At 33.2% G+C, this 15,664-nt stretch overlaps 2 protein-coding genes across 2 annotated transcripts; one reads left to right on the forward strand and one right to left on the reverse strand.

Moving 5' to 3' along the window:
• Window positions 1–2,037: 2,037 nt before the first annotated feature.
• Window positions 2,038–3,834, reverse strand: DAG2 (Dof-type zinc finger DNA-binding family protein). Its single transcript, XM_086236713.1, has 2 exons — window positions 3,691–3,834; window positions 2,038–3,062 (listed from the first exon to the last, which is right to left on the reverse strand). The coding sequence occupies exons 1-2, from the start codon at window positions 3,712–3,714 to the stop codon at window positions 2,169–2,171; spliced, it is 918 nt and encodes a 305-aa protein (XP_086092839.1). The 5' UTR covers window positions 3,715–3,834; the 3' UTR covers window positions 2,038–2,168.
• An 8,772-nt stretch (window positions 3,835–12,606) lies between these two features.
• On the forward strand, window positions 12,607–14,099 carry LOC147290406 (uncharacterized). Its single transcript, XM_086237446.1, has 2 exons — window positions 12,607–12,894; window positions 13,065–14,099. Exons 1-2 carry the CDS (start codon window positions 12,762–12,764, stop codon window positions 13,823–13,825), a joined length of 894 nt encoding a protein of 297 aa, XP_086093572.1. The 5' UTR covers window positions 12,607–12,761; the 3' UTR covers window positions 13,826–14,099.
• The last annotated feature ends 1,565 nt before the right edge of the window (window positions 14,100–15,664 follow it).

Consider the following 15,664-nt stretch of genomic DNA (forward strand, 5'->3'; position numbering starts at 1 on the left):
TGAATCAAAGTTTTTTTATTATTCATTATCCTTTTTTGCTCAATGTTCTTTCACATGGACTCCAAGGTCAATGTGCCATACATTTAAAAATGCTGTGGCTTGTATATAAAATGGTGTTGAATGCCTAGTGCGTACTACTGGGTCAAGCTAGGTTGTGCAGCCCCTATAGCCATCGTTCATGTTACTTATTAAATGCAACCTCATTAGGGATGTTCCACACTATCACTTATATATACAATAATACTAAATATACCAAATTTTTGGCATCACATATGTATCACTCTTTAATAGAGGGGAGATCTACCTGTATTGTGAATCCTAACTCTATTAGAGAAGTGGTATACATGTGGTATCCAAAATATGATCTCCCTAACATTACTATTATATATATATATATATAACTTACCAAAACTAGAATGAATGGAGAGGAGCCTAACACCTAGAGCTAGAAAAGAGGCTCACACTCAAAGGCCTAAAACTGAGTGGGATTGTGGCCCAATTGCTGCACATTTTAAGCTCATGAAAATTTTTATAATAGGTAAAATTTGTAGCATACAAACACATCTTTGATTCTTAGATATTGACATATTTACCTTTCCCTACTACTTACTTTTTGCTCACACGGAATTCTCAAGATAGTAAAATCTCAAAACACTACAACCAGTGAACTACCGTGATATATTCCATGAATTAATGGTGTTTCGGACAATGTTTGCCTAAAGAAGAATTACAAGAGCAGCTAGCAGAACGAATCAATAAGAAATATATACCAAACAAATAAGAGATGGAACAAGATGTGAAAGGGATTGAGTTGGTGGAGAAAATAGTACTCATCAACACGCTTCCCTGGACCCCACGTAACCAGAGGAATGTTTGAGGGTCCCATATATGCTCACCCTCAGACCAGAAAGAGGAGGTGGGTTTTTGAAGAATTTTCCTGGTGATTGGATCAATGTACTTATTCTAATGAAGGCAGGCAGGTGGATGATGGATTGGACGACACACACACACACACATATATATATATATAGCAAGTAATTATGATGGGTCATGGAAGGAGTCCTCTAAATTAAACTGATGTCCATCAGCGGCCGGGTGTCAAAAAAATATTAGGTTAGCTTTTGGTTGGGGCAGGTAACTAATTAAATTGTTATTTATGGTATATTGCTTACTAGCTTGGTTTTCTTGTTTCTAAAAGACCCTCCCGACTAACAAGTAATTAACAACATTACTTGTGTAATTAAAGAATGTCTATTGGGTCTACCACCAAACACCATTACTTCTAAAATACTTAATAAATGGACCATATATTTTGAGTTTGATTTTTAATTTATATACTTATATATATATAGATAACTTTTACAATGGATATTGGGAATTCAATTTCACTTTGAGCATTGCATGTTCAAATGTAAAAATTTAAATTTGGGACGTTCGTTTTGGAAAATCTCCACAACTTAAGATGTTTATCTAAATTCACATCCTAACAACATAAAATATCATATGCATTATGTTATGTATTAATCTATAGTACTTATTTAAAGGTAAAATTAAAGGTGGGGCTTCATCATTTAGGTGCCCAATTTATTGTCTAACGATCGAAATGCTTTCCTAGCTGGAAGAATCTCAGTTGTGTTAAAGATAAGACGTCAAACCTGACACCTCACAGTCTCATACCTGCTTTATTAGAGAGAGAGAGAGAGAGAGAGAGAGAGAGAGAGAGAGAGAGAGAGAGAGGCAATGACAACAAGTGTAATACAAGACGTACAGTTGATCATAGACAGAAAAGACATATGAGCAAGTGAGCAACTAATCCACTATTAATACAAGTCTATAAAACACATACTTAACACTGCATAATATTATGAGATGCATGTGCCCTAGATTAATTTGATAGAAGAATGTATGAATACAAGCCATGTTCCTTACATTCATTTCTTCTTCTATCCATACAAAACCCTCTTCTAAAGCCAAGCCCAAACTCATGATATTCATGAGCTTCATTTGCTTACATTAAATGTTCAAACAGAGAAAACATCTAGAGAGGAATTAATTAATATATAACAAAGAAGCCATATTTATCCTATCTGTTAGTTCTGATCAACAACTTCAAATAAGTAATTAACCCAACTTAAAAAAAGGTGGAAATTAAATACACTACTTTTGTTTCACCATGATCCTCCACCTAACAACCCATTCCAATACCCAGTTGGATTCGCTTGCCCCTTATTCTGATGATGATCAAGCACTTGATGATGATCATGATGACCTGAGCTGGAAATCTGTTTCAACTGATGATTATGATCCCCAAATGGAAACAACATCCTTCCACCATTGATCTCTTGATCATGATCCCCATGATACCTATTCCCAAGCCCATCAACACAAAATCCAAGCTGGCTTGGCTTGAATTCTTGCAAAGAGAACCCAGAAGTAGAATAAATTCCATTCGAATCCGGCGGCATCCCCGGTATGAATGAGTTCACCCCCCTAGAAGCAATGCCAGTCCTAAGAAGCTCCAAAGCTGAAAGAGCAGAGGTATTAGTAGTAGACCCATCTGGGTTTTGCTGCTGATTGCCATTGTTGTACTTGTTTTCAGTAGGGGTAGCATGGTAATTGTGCTCCATAGCAGCAGGGAAAGCCAGATTAAGGTCTTGGCCTTCATGGGTACTCCTAGGGTTTTGATGTTGGTGAAGAGATATTGATGAAAACTGTGAGAGACTAGTTGGTGGGTTAAGATCAGGAATATTATTAATAATCTTTGAGGATGATGATGATGAAGATGAAGAAGTGGATTTCTTGTTCTTTCTTGAACCTCCTCCAACAGGGACATTCCTGAGAGTTCCACCTTCAGTCCAATACCTCCTGCATGTCTTGCAAAAGTACCTTGGCTGAGTGAGGCTGTAGTTGTTGTAGTAACAGAACTTGGTGTTGGTGGAATTGCACCTTGGACAGTTCAATTGCTCTTGAGGCCTTGCCCTTTTCTCTAGCATAGACCTTGTGCATGCAGCATTAGACCCCATCTCTTGATCCATAATTGGCTTCTCCAATCCACCACTTTCCTAATAATTAGTCAACAATTGTATCCCCACAAATTAAGACCAATAATTAAAATTAAGACCCCCTATTACTAATTAATGAGTTCAAAGATAAAAAAAGATCAATTAGTGCACAGATCTAGAAATCTAAAACTGATTAAAGAGAGAGATATTCATAACAAGTGGGGACAAATTAAACAAGCTAGCTAGCTTGTTCAGCCTTTTCAGTACTTAGAGAATCATACTGAAAAAGAAACGTATATAGGGAATAAGATAAAAAATAAGAAAAAAAAAAAAACAAATAATAATAACAAGTAATGCCTTTTTATATATCCATCCCCTTTATCAGTTATCACATGTGAAGAAAGAAAAAAAAAAGTGCAGAGCTTTCATGTATAAAGAACAAAACAACCTTTTATATATCTTTGAATACATAAGAAATCCAGATGCAATGGAACTTGCACTACTAGTTGCCTTGAACATCATCCTCATCATCTCATATAGAAGTACAAATTAATGAGACAATTAAAATTAACCCCACAGAAATAATATTTCAAACACTTGTGGAGCTTGATCTTATGCTAATTATATATAAGATTTGATCCAAACCCAAAGAAAGGAAAAAGAATAAAGATGAAATAAAAGCACCCACCTGCGGCCATTGAGCAGTGTCCATGAATTCAGAAGAGAGAAAAGGGAAGAAAAGAAGTTGATGACTTCAGAGAGAGAGAGAGAGAGAGGGAGGGAGAGAGAGAGGGAGAAAGTGTTCACCCTCTTTGTCTGCAGCTGCTCTTAGTGGAAGAAAGAATGTTTTGGATTGTGCTTTAGATTATGTGAGCAAATTAATATTGCTTTATGCTTTATGAGTGATGATGAAAGAAAAATAAAGAAATGTCCTTGTTTTGACTAATATTAATGCTACTTTAGTCCTTTGTATTATTAATTGGGGAGTTTTGTCTGATTTTGTTTAGGAAAATTGATTTTTATTGTTCTTCTATTCATTCTCTATGGAATCATGAGTGTGTGTGGTGTGGTGGGTTTCTCTTTTTTGACCTGATAATGGGAAAGTCTTGATTATTGTTCTTCATTGTCACCCCTCTCTTTTAAATGTTCTCTAAAGGACCATACATGAATAGGGATCATAGGGGTTCTTTTGGTTCATCCAGAGAATTAATTTAATTTAATTGCTTAACAATCTGTATGCTATCTATTAAATATATATGTGTCAAGACTTTCTCATAGTCTAGCAACATGTGGGTGACTTCCTATGGAATTTGCTTGAAGGGTAATTAATAAAGTAATGAACAAAAGAAAAAAACGATGTAATACTTGTATTAGTTTAACTATTTGTAGTGGTGGTAATTAAGTGATTAATTAATAGAGATATGAAGGAGATTTTTTTTTTTCTTTTGGCCATGGAGATATGGAGGAGATTAATTAGTAGAGAAAGGGTAGCCGACAATAGGCGACAAAAGGGACAATGGAGGGACCCAAATAATGCGCGGTAGAAAAGAAAAAAAAAGGGAGAGAGGAGTGTTGGTGATGGTGTTGGTGTTGGGGTGTCTTTTGTGTGATAGGGACACTAACATTGTTTGGTTATTTGAATTTGTTCGAAACAGCCAAACCCAGGGACTCAAATTCCCACTGCTTCATTCTTTGATATATATATATATATATATATATATATATATATATATATATATATTAACTTGCTAACTTGTTAGTTTTAGAGCATTCATTGTATATATATAAAGGCTCATTCTATTGAGGTATACCCTATTGGGGCTCACACGAGTCGTTTTATATCGATCCGAACCGTTCAATTTTTACATCTCCATTGATAGATCGTCCTTGCAAAAAATTAGCCAAATCTGAAATCATTTGCCTATCTAACTTTGATCAAATAAATGGACGAACAAAATATTTTCGATAAAACCGTTCATTTGTTTGATCAAAGTTAGATAGACAAATGATTTCCGATTTGGCTAATTTTTTGCAAGGATGATCTATTAATGAAAATAATCCTTGCGAACGGTCCGGATCTACACAAAACGACTCGTGTGAGCCCCAACAAGGTCATACCTTAACATAATTAAGTTAAAATATACCTTAATAGAATGAGCCTCTATATATATATATATATATATATCTATCTATCTTTCACTTCTTTCTTTCAGATTGCAGATTAGTTTTTTTCCCTATCCCTCTCTCTCATTGTCGTACCCAACCCAACCCAACCCAACCCAAGTTGGACAGTGGAGACCACTATTTAATTAATTAATACCCTCTCATTAGGTATTTAGGTTTAGGCCTTGTTTATGAGCAAAATAATCATTAATTAAGACTTTATTATGCATGTATGTGCTACAACTAGATTAGATATAACTTTTTACCTCCTAGACTCTAGAGTAATATAATTGCTCATATCATGAATACCATAAAATTAATAATATAAAGTATTGGTTTTCTGTGATTCGGCCGCGGCCTCCATTGTATCAATAATAATAATAATAATACTACAAAGTATCTTTGCTTTCAAATATAAATAATTAAGACTAATATGTGATGATGAAGAAGAATTTCCCTTGAGTTCATGTGTTGTACAGAGGTATACGAAGTTACGCATAGATGATAAAAGTGTTTTAGAAGATATATAGTTTGAAAATACAAAAAACATAAACTAAAGAGTTTTGGGACAATTTTCTGAGGAGCAATGTTAGGTACCTTCTATTTTCTACCTTATCTCTTCTCCTACCCATCAAGCATTGTAGTCGCATGATCGGAATCGTTTAGTTCTAGATCATCTTTTAAAGATGATCTCTGCACAAATCAACTAAATTAAAAATTATTTAGTCATTTAATTGTTATCAAATAATAGTAAATTTAATTATTATCAAAATTGTTTATTTATTTGATAACAGTTAAATGACTAGATTATTTTTATTTAATTTATTTTTTTTTTATAAAGATAATTTTTAAAAGACAATCTAAAAAATGAACGACAAAATAAAATAGAAGGAAGTGAATCAAACTCTTCAGACCTGTGAGTTTGCATCCAACCGATCGAGGTGGTTAATGCTTATATTTATAACTTTGTTATGAGTCATCTAGTGAGTTATTAAATACTATTTAATGGTCATTAATTCTCAAAAGTTGTTAATAACTTTTCTTCATGGATTGAGCCGATGGAGATAAAAGGTCACAGACTCACAGTATTATAGATTCATCAACTAACTTGGACTCTAGGAAAATTTGAATATCTCCCCCTTTAGATTAAAAAAAAAAACTATATGGGCTTTTTTAGCTCTTTGTCCCCGGGTCATGTCCACAACCCATCTTCTATATTCGGCCATACACGTGTCCTTGTATTCAGTCACCACATGTACAACATTTTCTTTCTGAACTACATCAATATCAATATGTGTAGGAGTTTAATTATAACTATAGTGGTATGTACGTGAAACAAAATTAGTTTTGGTTAAACACCTTTAGTGATAGCACACTTAGTGGTATGTGAAACAACATTCACAGCAAGAGTTTAACACCTTTAGTGATACTGTGATAGCACGCTTGTGTGTGTCTTGCATATTTGGATTGTTTTGGTTACACAAAACAAAATTAGTAGCTGGATTGTTCTTGTGTAATTTGTTATGTAGCTGTTTCTCTTAACCTATTGTGCAGAAATTCAGGGGACAATGCGTCAAACATCATTATTGAATTTGAACCCATGCCACTACGTACATTACTTTAGTTTTAAAATCGAGATGCAATTATGAGCTAGAATAGTGTTTTAGCATATAAAAACATTAATGCATTTTTAAGCCTTTGTAAAGTTTATCTTTTATAGTACTAGAAAATGGGATGTCAATATGTCATCGATTGATGTGGATCCAGATATCAACAACATCGGGATCAATTTCGAAGCTATATGTAAAGCAAGAAGGTTAGTGAGGCGTTCAACCACGTAAAATTTGCCCAGAAAATTTTACACACGTTGATACGATTATTTAGGGGCCGTTTGGTATTTAACTTTTTTTTTTTTAACGGGCCCTAAGAATCCCCCACTAACAATTTGCAAACCCCCCAAACCTACCCCCTCACACACTATAGTGTCTGCAAAATCCTCACACCCACCTCCTTATTCTCTTTTTGTTGTAGATGCATAGAATTAAAAGAAAATTATAAACATAAATATATTTTAATTATTTGAAAAAAAAAAAACTCATTTAGTGTGAACCATATGATGTTATAAAAGACATGTATCATTCCATAATTAAAAGGTTAGCAAAGTCAGGAGATTAGAGTGAATCCAAATCCCTACCAAACATGTTTTATTGACTAAAACATGTTTTTTAGTTTTTGAAAAAATTAAAGTTTTTGAATAGGATACCAAACATGCCCTTATTTTTCTGTTCTTTTCTATTTTTCTTTAATTATGTCTTGATTGTAGAGCATTAAAAAAAAGTGATGTTCTTTATGCATATAAAAGAATATTATTCTGGTGGGTAAGCTATTGAAATTAGTTCAAATGATGAAAAAGTAAAACAAAAATGTTGAAATGAATTAAAATGAGTTAAAAACTCGATCTCTTCAAAGATAACACAATTTGCTTTGATTTGGTGAAATGCTGATGCAATTGGATTCAGTTTGTTAATTGTCAATATCGACCTCATACTCGCTGGCCTCGTTTGGTGCATAGGATTGAATATAATAGGATAAATGACAAAATCATGTATATTTAAGAAAGAAACTTCTAACTTTAAGGAAAAAAAAAAGAAAAAAAAATGGACTAATCATAAGGAAAAACTTATCCCTTCTAATCCCCCCCAAAATGGTGGGATTAGAGAGATAAGTTTCCCTCATAGCTAATCTATTTTTTTTTCAATCTTTTTCCTTCAAGATAGAAAATATTATTTATCTTCTTCCTTAAACATATATGAATTGAATTTATCCATTTATCTTATCATATCAAATCTTATATATATATATATATGCATCAGACGAGACTTATAGTCATATAATGTCTTCAATTTAGACTTTATTAATAATGTTGTTTGGGTAGAATATTGCCATCTGCTTCTTAGTGTCTAAATTTTCCCAAATTGATAAATGTGATTGTGATTTTTTGTGAGCTAGTTTCCATGCATGGATCTTATTCATGAATTCCATTCCTGAGAAGAGAGGGAGCTAGAGTTACATGATCTGGTTGGTGGCTAAAAGTTGACAATATCTCTCAAAAAGACAAATTATAGTTCATGGATGAAGTGGATGGATTTCATTTCAACGTGAAAAGCATGGACCTGATGGGACATGCAATTAATGGCTTCATCTAGCTCACCGTCCATGTGTAATTATGTTGTATTCTTTTTTTTTTTTTTTGGGCCACTGTAATTGTGTGTATTTGAATCAAGTTGAAAGGATGGAAAAACATTTTGAGGAAATAAATCATTTTAATTTTGAAAAATACAACATACAATAATCTCATGTATGCAGCTACATTGTTGACTAGTATATCAACAAGTTTATCGTTCTTTTTCTAGAATACAGATTTTTAGTTTAAATTTGGATGTATCATGTATGACATGAATAGAATAGATGTACCATTTTTAGTTTAACAATGGTAAAACAGTAAAAGTAGACTGTGTTGTCTTTTCTGGTTTTTGTTTTTTTGGTGACACGATATATCGTGTTGTCAAAAGGACTACTGCAACAACTGATGGAATGTTTGGCAGCTTTGTTCTGAACTTCTAATTGCCACAGCAATAAGTTAGGAGACTATATAGCCTATAGGAGGAGTGGCAGTACTCACTCTGGTTTTATCCCCATGTGGTCATGTTTTACTTATATGGTGACAGGGCGTGCTCAACAGGGATTTGGGCTTATGGGCCTTGTGCTACCCAATTGGCCGCACAACAATTATTTGCTTGTTGTTTAGGGCCCCCATCCCTACTTATTTTAGTAGCCCAATGATACAAGAATTCCCTCGCTTATTCACTTGAGAGTTGAGACTCTTCCAAGTTTCACAACCATTTTCTAAAGTTTTAATTCAATTTGAAATATATATTAGATTATATATCCAGGTGAATATGAACAAGTTCAGCGACATCTCTTTACTATTCTCTTTGGCTAATACAGGAAATACGCAAAGAAAGAAGACTAACCAACAAGATTTGCAACTGAACTAGTAGTGCGTTCAACTTGTGTTTAAAATCCTTGTACAGTTGTACTACTAGCAATATATGTCTATATCCAGTTGATTTGATCCATCCAAATTGGACCAATCAGTTCCAAAGACATTGATTGCACTAACGTAACTTTAGGTCTTCTAACAAGAACTAGCTTCTTATTCAGATATAAGTAATAAACATATGTGCCCATAAAATAAATTGACTAATCCATTAGCTCGTATGCCAATTCGTATTACAAAATATGAAAAGAACATAACATTATCACAAAACAGTAATAAAAACAAGTACAAAGAGGGATACGAGTGAAGGTTTTGAAAGCATTAGAGTTAATACAAAAAGGATTCAAAGGAAAAGGATATAATATATACTGTACATGATTGGTGCAGACTCAAGCCCTATCTTTCTTATGCATGTTTTCTTTTAAAATAAATGTCAACTTATTGATTCTTGCGCATTATTCTTAATTAATACTACATTGTAAAAATCATTGTTTAATATCATCAAAGTTCAACTTATAGTAAAATCCACATGTTAAAATTGTTAAAATAACTGAAGTAATATGAATTTGATTAGATACAAATTAATTAAGTTTATGCCGATGAGCCCATGCATGTTCTGCCAATCATCGGAGGGACTCCTTTGATCGAAATTAGACGAGTTGATGATCGAGTTGCGCGCTTAGACTTAGAGAAGAGTTTATCCTAATCAATATCGTGCTTAGATCGAGATTCAGAGTTGGTACGTGGCACGATGATTAAACAAAAGAGTAAACGACAAGTTACATCATGAGTGAAATAGTTAATTTTATGAATGTAACAACATATATCAAGGATGACGTCAATAGGACGTACGGGACGGAGCTAGATTTAATTTCCACCATTTTCTTCATTCTATTTTAAATATATCTCTGTTGAGACTTGAGACCTAATTCATCATTTTACATCACTTTCGATATTTTTACCGGAATATATATATATATATATGAGTATATGACTAATACAATTGTTCAAAAAGTGAGCGCCAAATGTTTTATTCGGATCCTTCATTAACATATAACATGATAAGACCATAAGATCCAGCACCATGAATACATACTACGTACACGTCTAGATCCAATTTGACATAGAAAGTTGTTAATTCTCAACATATGGGTCGTTGTCAACAATACTAAGGGCCAGTTTAGTATTGATGTGTGAAAAAACAGTTGTGAGGTAAAACAGCTGTGAAGTAAAGTCAGCTGTAAATTAAAGCAGCTGAGTGTTTGGTAAAGTATGTTTTCAAAAGTGCTGTGAGTGCAAAAAACAGTATCAAAGTGTTTGATAAATGTTAATGTAAAAGTGCTGTGACTGTGTATAATTACTAAAATAGACATGATGCTAAAAGTGTCTTTCACTTATTTGTTTGGTAAAAATAAAAGGTGTTTTACTTGTTTTTTAAATTTTTGGCTACAAATTTTTATTAGCATTAATTTTTCTAAGAACAACATTATTAAATAACTATGTCTATTATTTTTTTAGGTATATTATAATTTTAATCATGCAAAAAAAATATTATAATTAATTATCACAATATAAAATATAAATAACAATGAACATATTTTTTAATTTAAAATAAACAAATTAAAAATATAGAAATCAATGAGGATATTATGGGTAAAATAAAATATTCATTGTTGTTGTGATTCACTGCAGCTTTCAAAAGCACCTAGAAACCTGCTTTCTGTTTTTGTTGTGGGAAGTTGAGAATTGTGGGAAAAAGCAGTTTTTAATTTTTTTACCAAACACCAAAACTGTTGTAGATGATTGAGAATTGTCATCCACAGCAGGTTTTGGGTCTTCCACCGCAATCCCAAACGGGGCCTAATAGATCAAAATAAATCAAATCAAAATCAAATAAATTCATATTAATATCTAATTAAGGATCTATAATTAAGAAGGTTGTAGTGCTCTAATATTACTCGTTGAATAAATTTTATAATAAGCACACTGCACAGTACTGGAACTGAACATATGGCCAACCGCCTTTTTAATTTTTCGAAAATCTGAAGAGTACGTATTCAGTATTCTTTGTTGGAAGCTTCCAATACTGTACAGCCAGTATAATAAAGTTATTATAACTCTATGTATAGTCCATATAATAAAGTATTATAACTCTCTGACGGTCTGACCCCAAAAAGAAAGTATCGTAACTCTTTTTCTTACAAAGCTAAAAAAGAAAAAACAAAATCCCAGAAAATTGTTTCTTTTCTAGCTCAATGATCGATTATTTCGAAACTAATCAGCATTGTTGCTCCTTAATTAGTTATTATAATTATTGGCATCCAATATATGTGGGCATCAATGAGATATCGATGTGCCCAATTAAGCAAAGCAAATCTTCTACCAGAGGATCTGCTTTTTGACTTATCATCAGTGATAATATATATGGACATATATATGTATGTAAGGAACCCAGATACATGGGGTGCTCCTCCACTAATACCTTAATTAATTAGACCAACTACTATATATATCCCTTAAAACTGGGTTATAGTCATTTAATCAAGCACTCAATCATTTAATTTTTTTTAATTTAATTAGTTATACAATTGTAGTTAACTTGCATGAGTGTCAATTTTTAAATTAATGTTGATTATCAAGAAGTACTGAAGAGCTAGGCGTTATTACGAGTAGTACTTGCAGCTGGTCGATTAAAAATTGACTGTTTTTCTAAATTTGTCCTATGTAATCTCCCCTAAATATATATATATATTTTCTGTTGATGAGTCTTCCTTTATTTATGGTCTTTTACTGCAGCTAATTATATATATCTATTTACATATATATGGTAATGTACAATTTCATAAATAAGTAAAATCATAGTAGTTATATATGGAAAAATGCAGGCATATATGCGTTCAAACTGCATGCACGAGAAGGGCAGATAGCAGGAAGGGTCGTTGAGTTACGTGCACAAATGTATTTTTGCCAAATTCATAAACATCACGCAAGCAGCTCAAAATTAATTATTATTTCTACCTATATTTTATAATATCTATATATAGAATTATTATCAAATAAAGTTTTTTTTTTTTTTTTTGTCTTACCAAATCAAGTGCTTAATTAAAAATGTTAAATAATTAAGAACATGTTAATTATAAGGTATTTGATCAAATACAAATTAATAGCCCAAATGATTGAGATGTTTATTATCACTATGCAGCTAATTAAGATTAAGATCGAGTAAAGTGAAAACAAAGCATATAATTCAGATTCTAGCTATTAGAAGATTCATATATTTTATAAATAATATTAAATTTTAATTAAAAAGAAAAAAGAACTATTTATTATGTCTCCATAAAAGTACGTACGTCAGCCCCCGAACAATTAAAAGGGAATACAAGTTGTGAGAATTCTTTGTGCTCTAGAGAGCATCAGTCTCGATTCTTTCCGGCCTTTTATCTCTCCCCTCCCTCTTATTCTCTCACTATCTCTCTCCTCCTGTTTGGTACTCTTGAAAGAGAGAGGGAGAGAGAGAGAGAGAAAGAGAGAGAGAAATGGGAAGAGCTCCTTGTTGTTCGAAGGTCGGTTTACATAGAGGTCCATGGACTCCTAGAGAAGACACATTACTTGCCAAGTATATTGAAACTCATGGTGAAGGCAATTGGAGATCCTTGCCCAAAAAAGCTGGTACGTACATATAATATATATTCCGGTTGTTGTTCTTAATTTGTTACATAAATTATGCATCCTCATTATTATTAATTTTTTAAATTAATGGTCAATTTTCTCTCGAAATTAATTGATTCGTGACTAGTACTAATTAAGTTTCTTCTAATTAATTTGGTACGTGCATGAAGGTCTACTTAGGTGCGGAAAGAGTTGCAGGCTAAGATGGATGAACTATCTAAGACCAGACATAAAGAGAGGGAACATTACCCCAGATGAAGATGACCTTATCATCCGACTGCATTCGCTTCTTGGCAACCGCTGGTCTCTCATCGCCGGTAGGCTTCCGGGTCGAACCGATAATGAGATCAAGAACTATTGGAACACCCATCTCAGCAAGAGACTCCGGAGCCAAGGAACCGACCCGAACACGCACAAAAAATTACCTGAGATAATTACAGTCAAACAAAACAAGAGGACCAGGAAGCAGAATCACAAAATAAAAAACAACAACAAGAAGAGCAAAACAGATCGTGTAGAGCCAGAAAAGCCCAAGGTCCATCTTCCAAAGCCTACTAGGGTCACTTCTTTTTCTCTGCTGCCAAGAAATGACAGTTGTGAATGTAACACAGTCAGCACTACTGTGTCTAATTCAAGCCAAGATTTAAAAGGAGGAGCTTCAGATCATGATCAAGTTTTAGTGGAACAACATATTGGTATGAATCCCAATTGGGGTAGTGGGGTTATGTTTTCTATTGGTGATTATGATCAAGATCATGATCATGATGGTGTGGTTAAATCTGGGTCGTCCGATTTCGAGTGCCAGTCTGATGATCATGATCGTCACAACCTGGAAAAACTTTACGATGAGTATCTGCAGGCGCTTCTCAAGACGGAGGATCAGAATTATCAAGTTGAATTGGACTCGTTTGCTGAGTCACTGTTGATCTGATGAACAAATTGAAAACTCATAGATTTAATGCATGCATGTTTGAATCTTAGGTTTTCACGTGCTTACCTTCTAGTCTTCTAGCCAACGTACTGTAGCCTAGCCATGTCCCTTTGTGTTTGAATAATATTAATGTGAATCTTTGATAGTGACATGGCATGGGAGTGCTAATAAGTAATAGCTAGCATGTAAAATAAGTGGTAGATTAATACATGATATATATATTATATATATATCGCAATTTCATTATTAATTAACAATCAGATCCAACTTGTTATCCCTTTTGGTCACATATATCATGCCTTAGGCATATATGCATGTGTCTAATCTTTTCACCCCAGTACTTTTGTTTTTCCGCCTGGATTTCACTCCAGTACTTTGATCGACTAATGGCCAATGGACAATTTTGAAATCGGTGTGAAAATGGCAACCATGCATGCATTAAGGTGATAATTATTCCGGTAAATAGTGTTACGGTAACATACAAATAAATTTAATTTCAATCTTAAAGAATTTGTAAGAGGTACATCTTTTTCAAGCAAATATGAACACATGATCATTATTTAACAAAAAGAAGAAAATAAACATGCATGTGCCAAGTTGTGATTTGTTCATCTCATCGCCTTCCGGTGAAAGAAGCTAGCTAGCTAGCTAGTTAAACGTGACCTAACGAGAATTGTCATGTTTGATTTTAGGCATAAATTCAATTTAGACACATAACTATATATGCTATTTCAACAGGGTCCACGAACTTTCAAATATTTCAAATATACACCTGATTTATTATGTAATTGAAAAATGAAATTTCGTCCATCAATTTATTGAGAGATCAGTTAAATGTCAGCTTGCCTTTTGCTAACGGGGATTAATTGGCAACGTGGCACCAACTCAACATACATTTCCCGCCAAATGATGAGCAACACATGTCCACTTGACACGGGCCCACACACCCATCACCTCTTTCCCGCTCGTCGAACGCTCTCATGACCATTTAGTCTCTAAAAAACATCACGTTTTCCCCCAAATTCGAATATAAATCTCTCACTTGTGTTCAACGAGCGAAAAAGAGATAATGAGTTTGTGGACCCGTGTCAGGGTTAAGTGGACTTGTGTCGCTCATTTGGCGGGAAATGAGCGACACGGGTCCACCTAACCCCTGACACAGGCCCACAAAGTCTCTCTCTCTCTCTGTCTATTATTATTAAATTGTGGGCCCGTGTCGCTCATTTGGCGGGAAATGTTTGTTGAGATAGCGCCACGTCGCCAATTAATCCCGGTCAGCAAAAGCCAATCTGTCATTTAACTGATCTCTCAACGAATCAATGGACAGAAATTCATTTTTTCAATTTAGATAATAGATCGGGTGTATATTTGAAATATTTTAAAATTCATGGACCCCGTTGAAATAGCTTATATAGTTATATATCTAAATTAAATTTATGCCTTGATTTTATTTAATTGTTTATTATTATCATATGGAGGAAGGAATGATTGTTAATTAATACGTATAAAATTGATTATTTAATTTTTGTCGCATAATATGAATTTGGATTTGTTACTTTTTTTTATTATCTTCAATTTTAACCGTATAATATAAATTTAGGTTAATGTAACTTCATTTATGCTAAAAATTAAGGTATTATAAATTTATTTGATCTTTTATTCTCTATCTTTAAATAATAAATATATAAACTCAAATTAAAAATGAAGTAAACAATCTGAATCCGCAATCATATATATACACGTTTGTTTGCTCCGGACGAAATAAGTAGCTAAGCAAACATTTTGACATAACTAAAATTGTCATGAATGCTTGGTTTTTGATTAATTATATATCATAAT

Source organism: Dryas octopetala, chromosome 3 (genome assembly GCF_963921425.1).
Source record: "Dryas octopetala chromosome 3, drDryOcto1.1, whole genome shotgun sequence".
NCBI lineage: Eukaryota > Viridiplantae > Streptophyta > Magnoliopsida > Rosales > Rosaceae > Dryas > Dryas octopetala.

Coding starts and splice junctions, on each gene's coding strand:
- LOC147290406 (XM_086237446.1), top strand. CDS start 12,762: ATGGGAAGAGCTCCTTGTTGTTCGAAGGTCGGTTTACATAGAGGTCCA. Junction 12,895..13,064: donor ATCCTTGCCCAAAAAAGCTG/GTACGTACATAT, acceptor ACGTGCATGAAG/GTCTACTTAGGTGCGGAAAG.
- DAG2 (XM_086236713.1), bottom strand. CDS start 3,714: ATGGACACTGCTCAATGGCCGCAG. Junction 3,063..3,690: donor ACACTGCTCAATGGCCGCAG/GTGGGTGCTTTT, acceptor ACTAATTATTAG/GAAAGTGGTGGATTGGAGAA.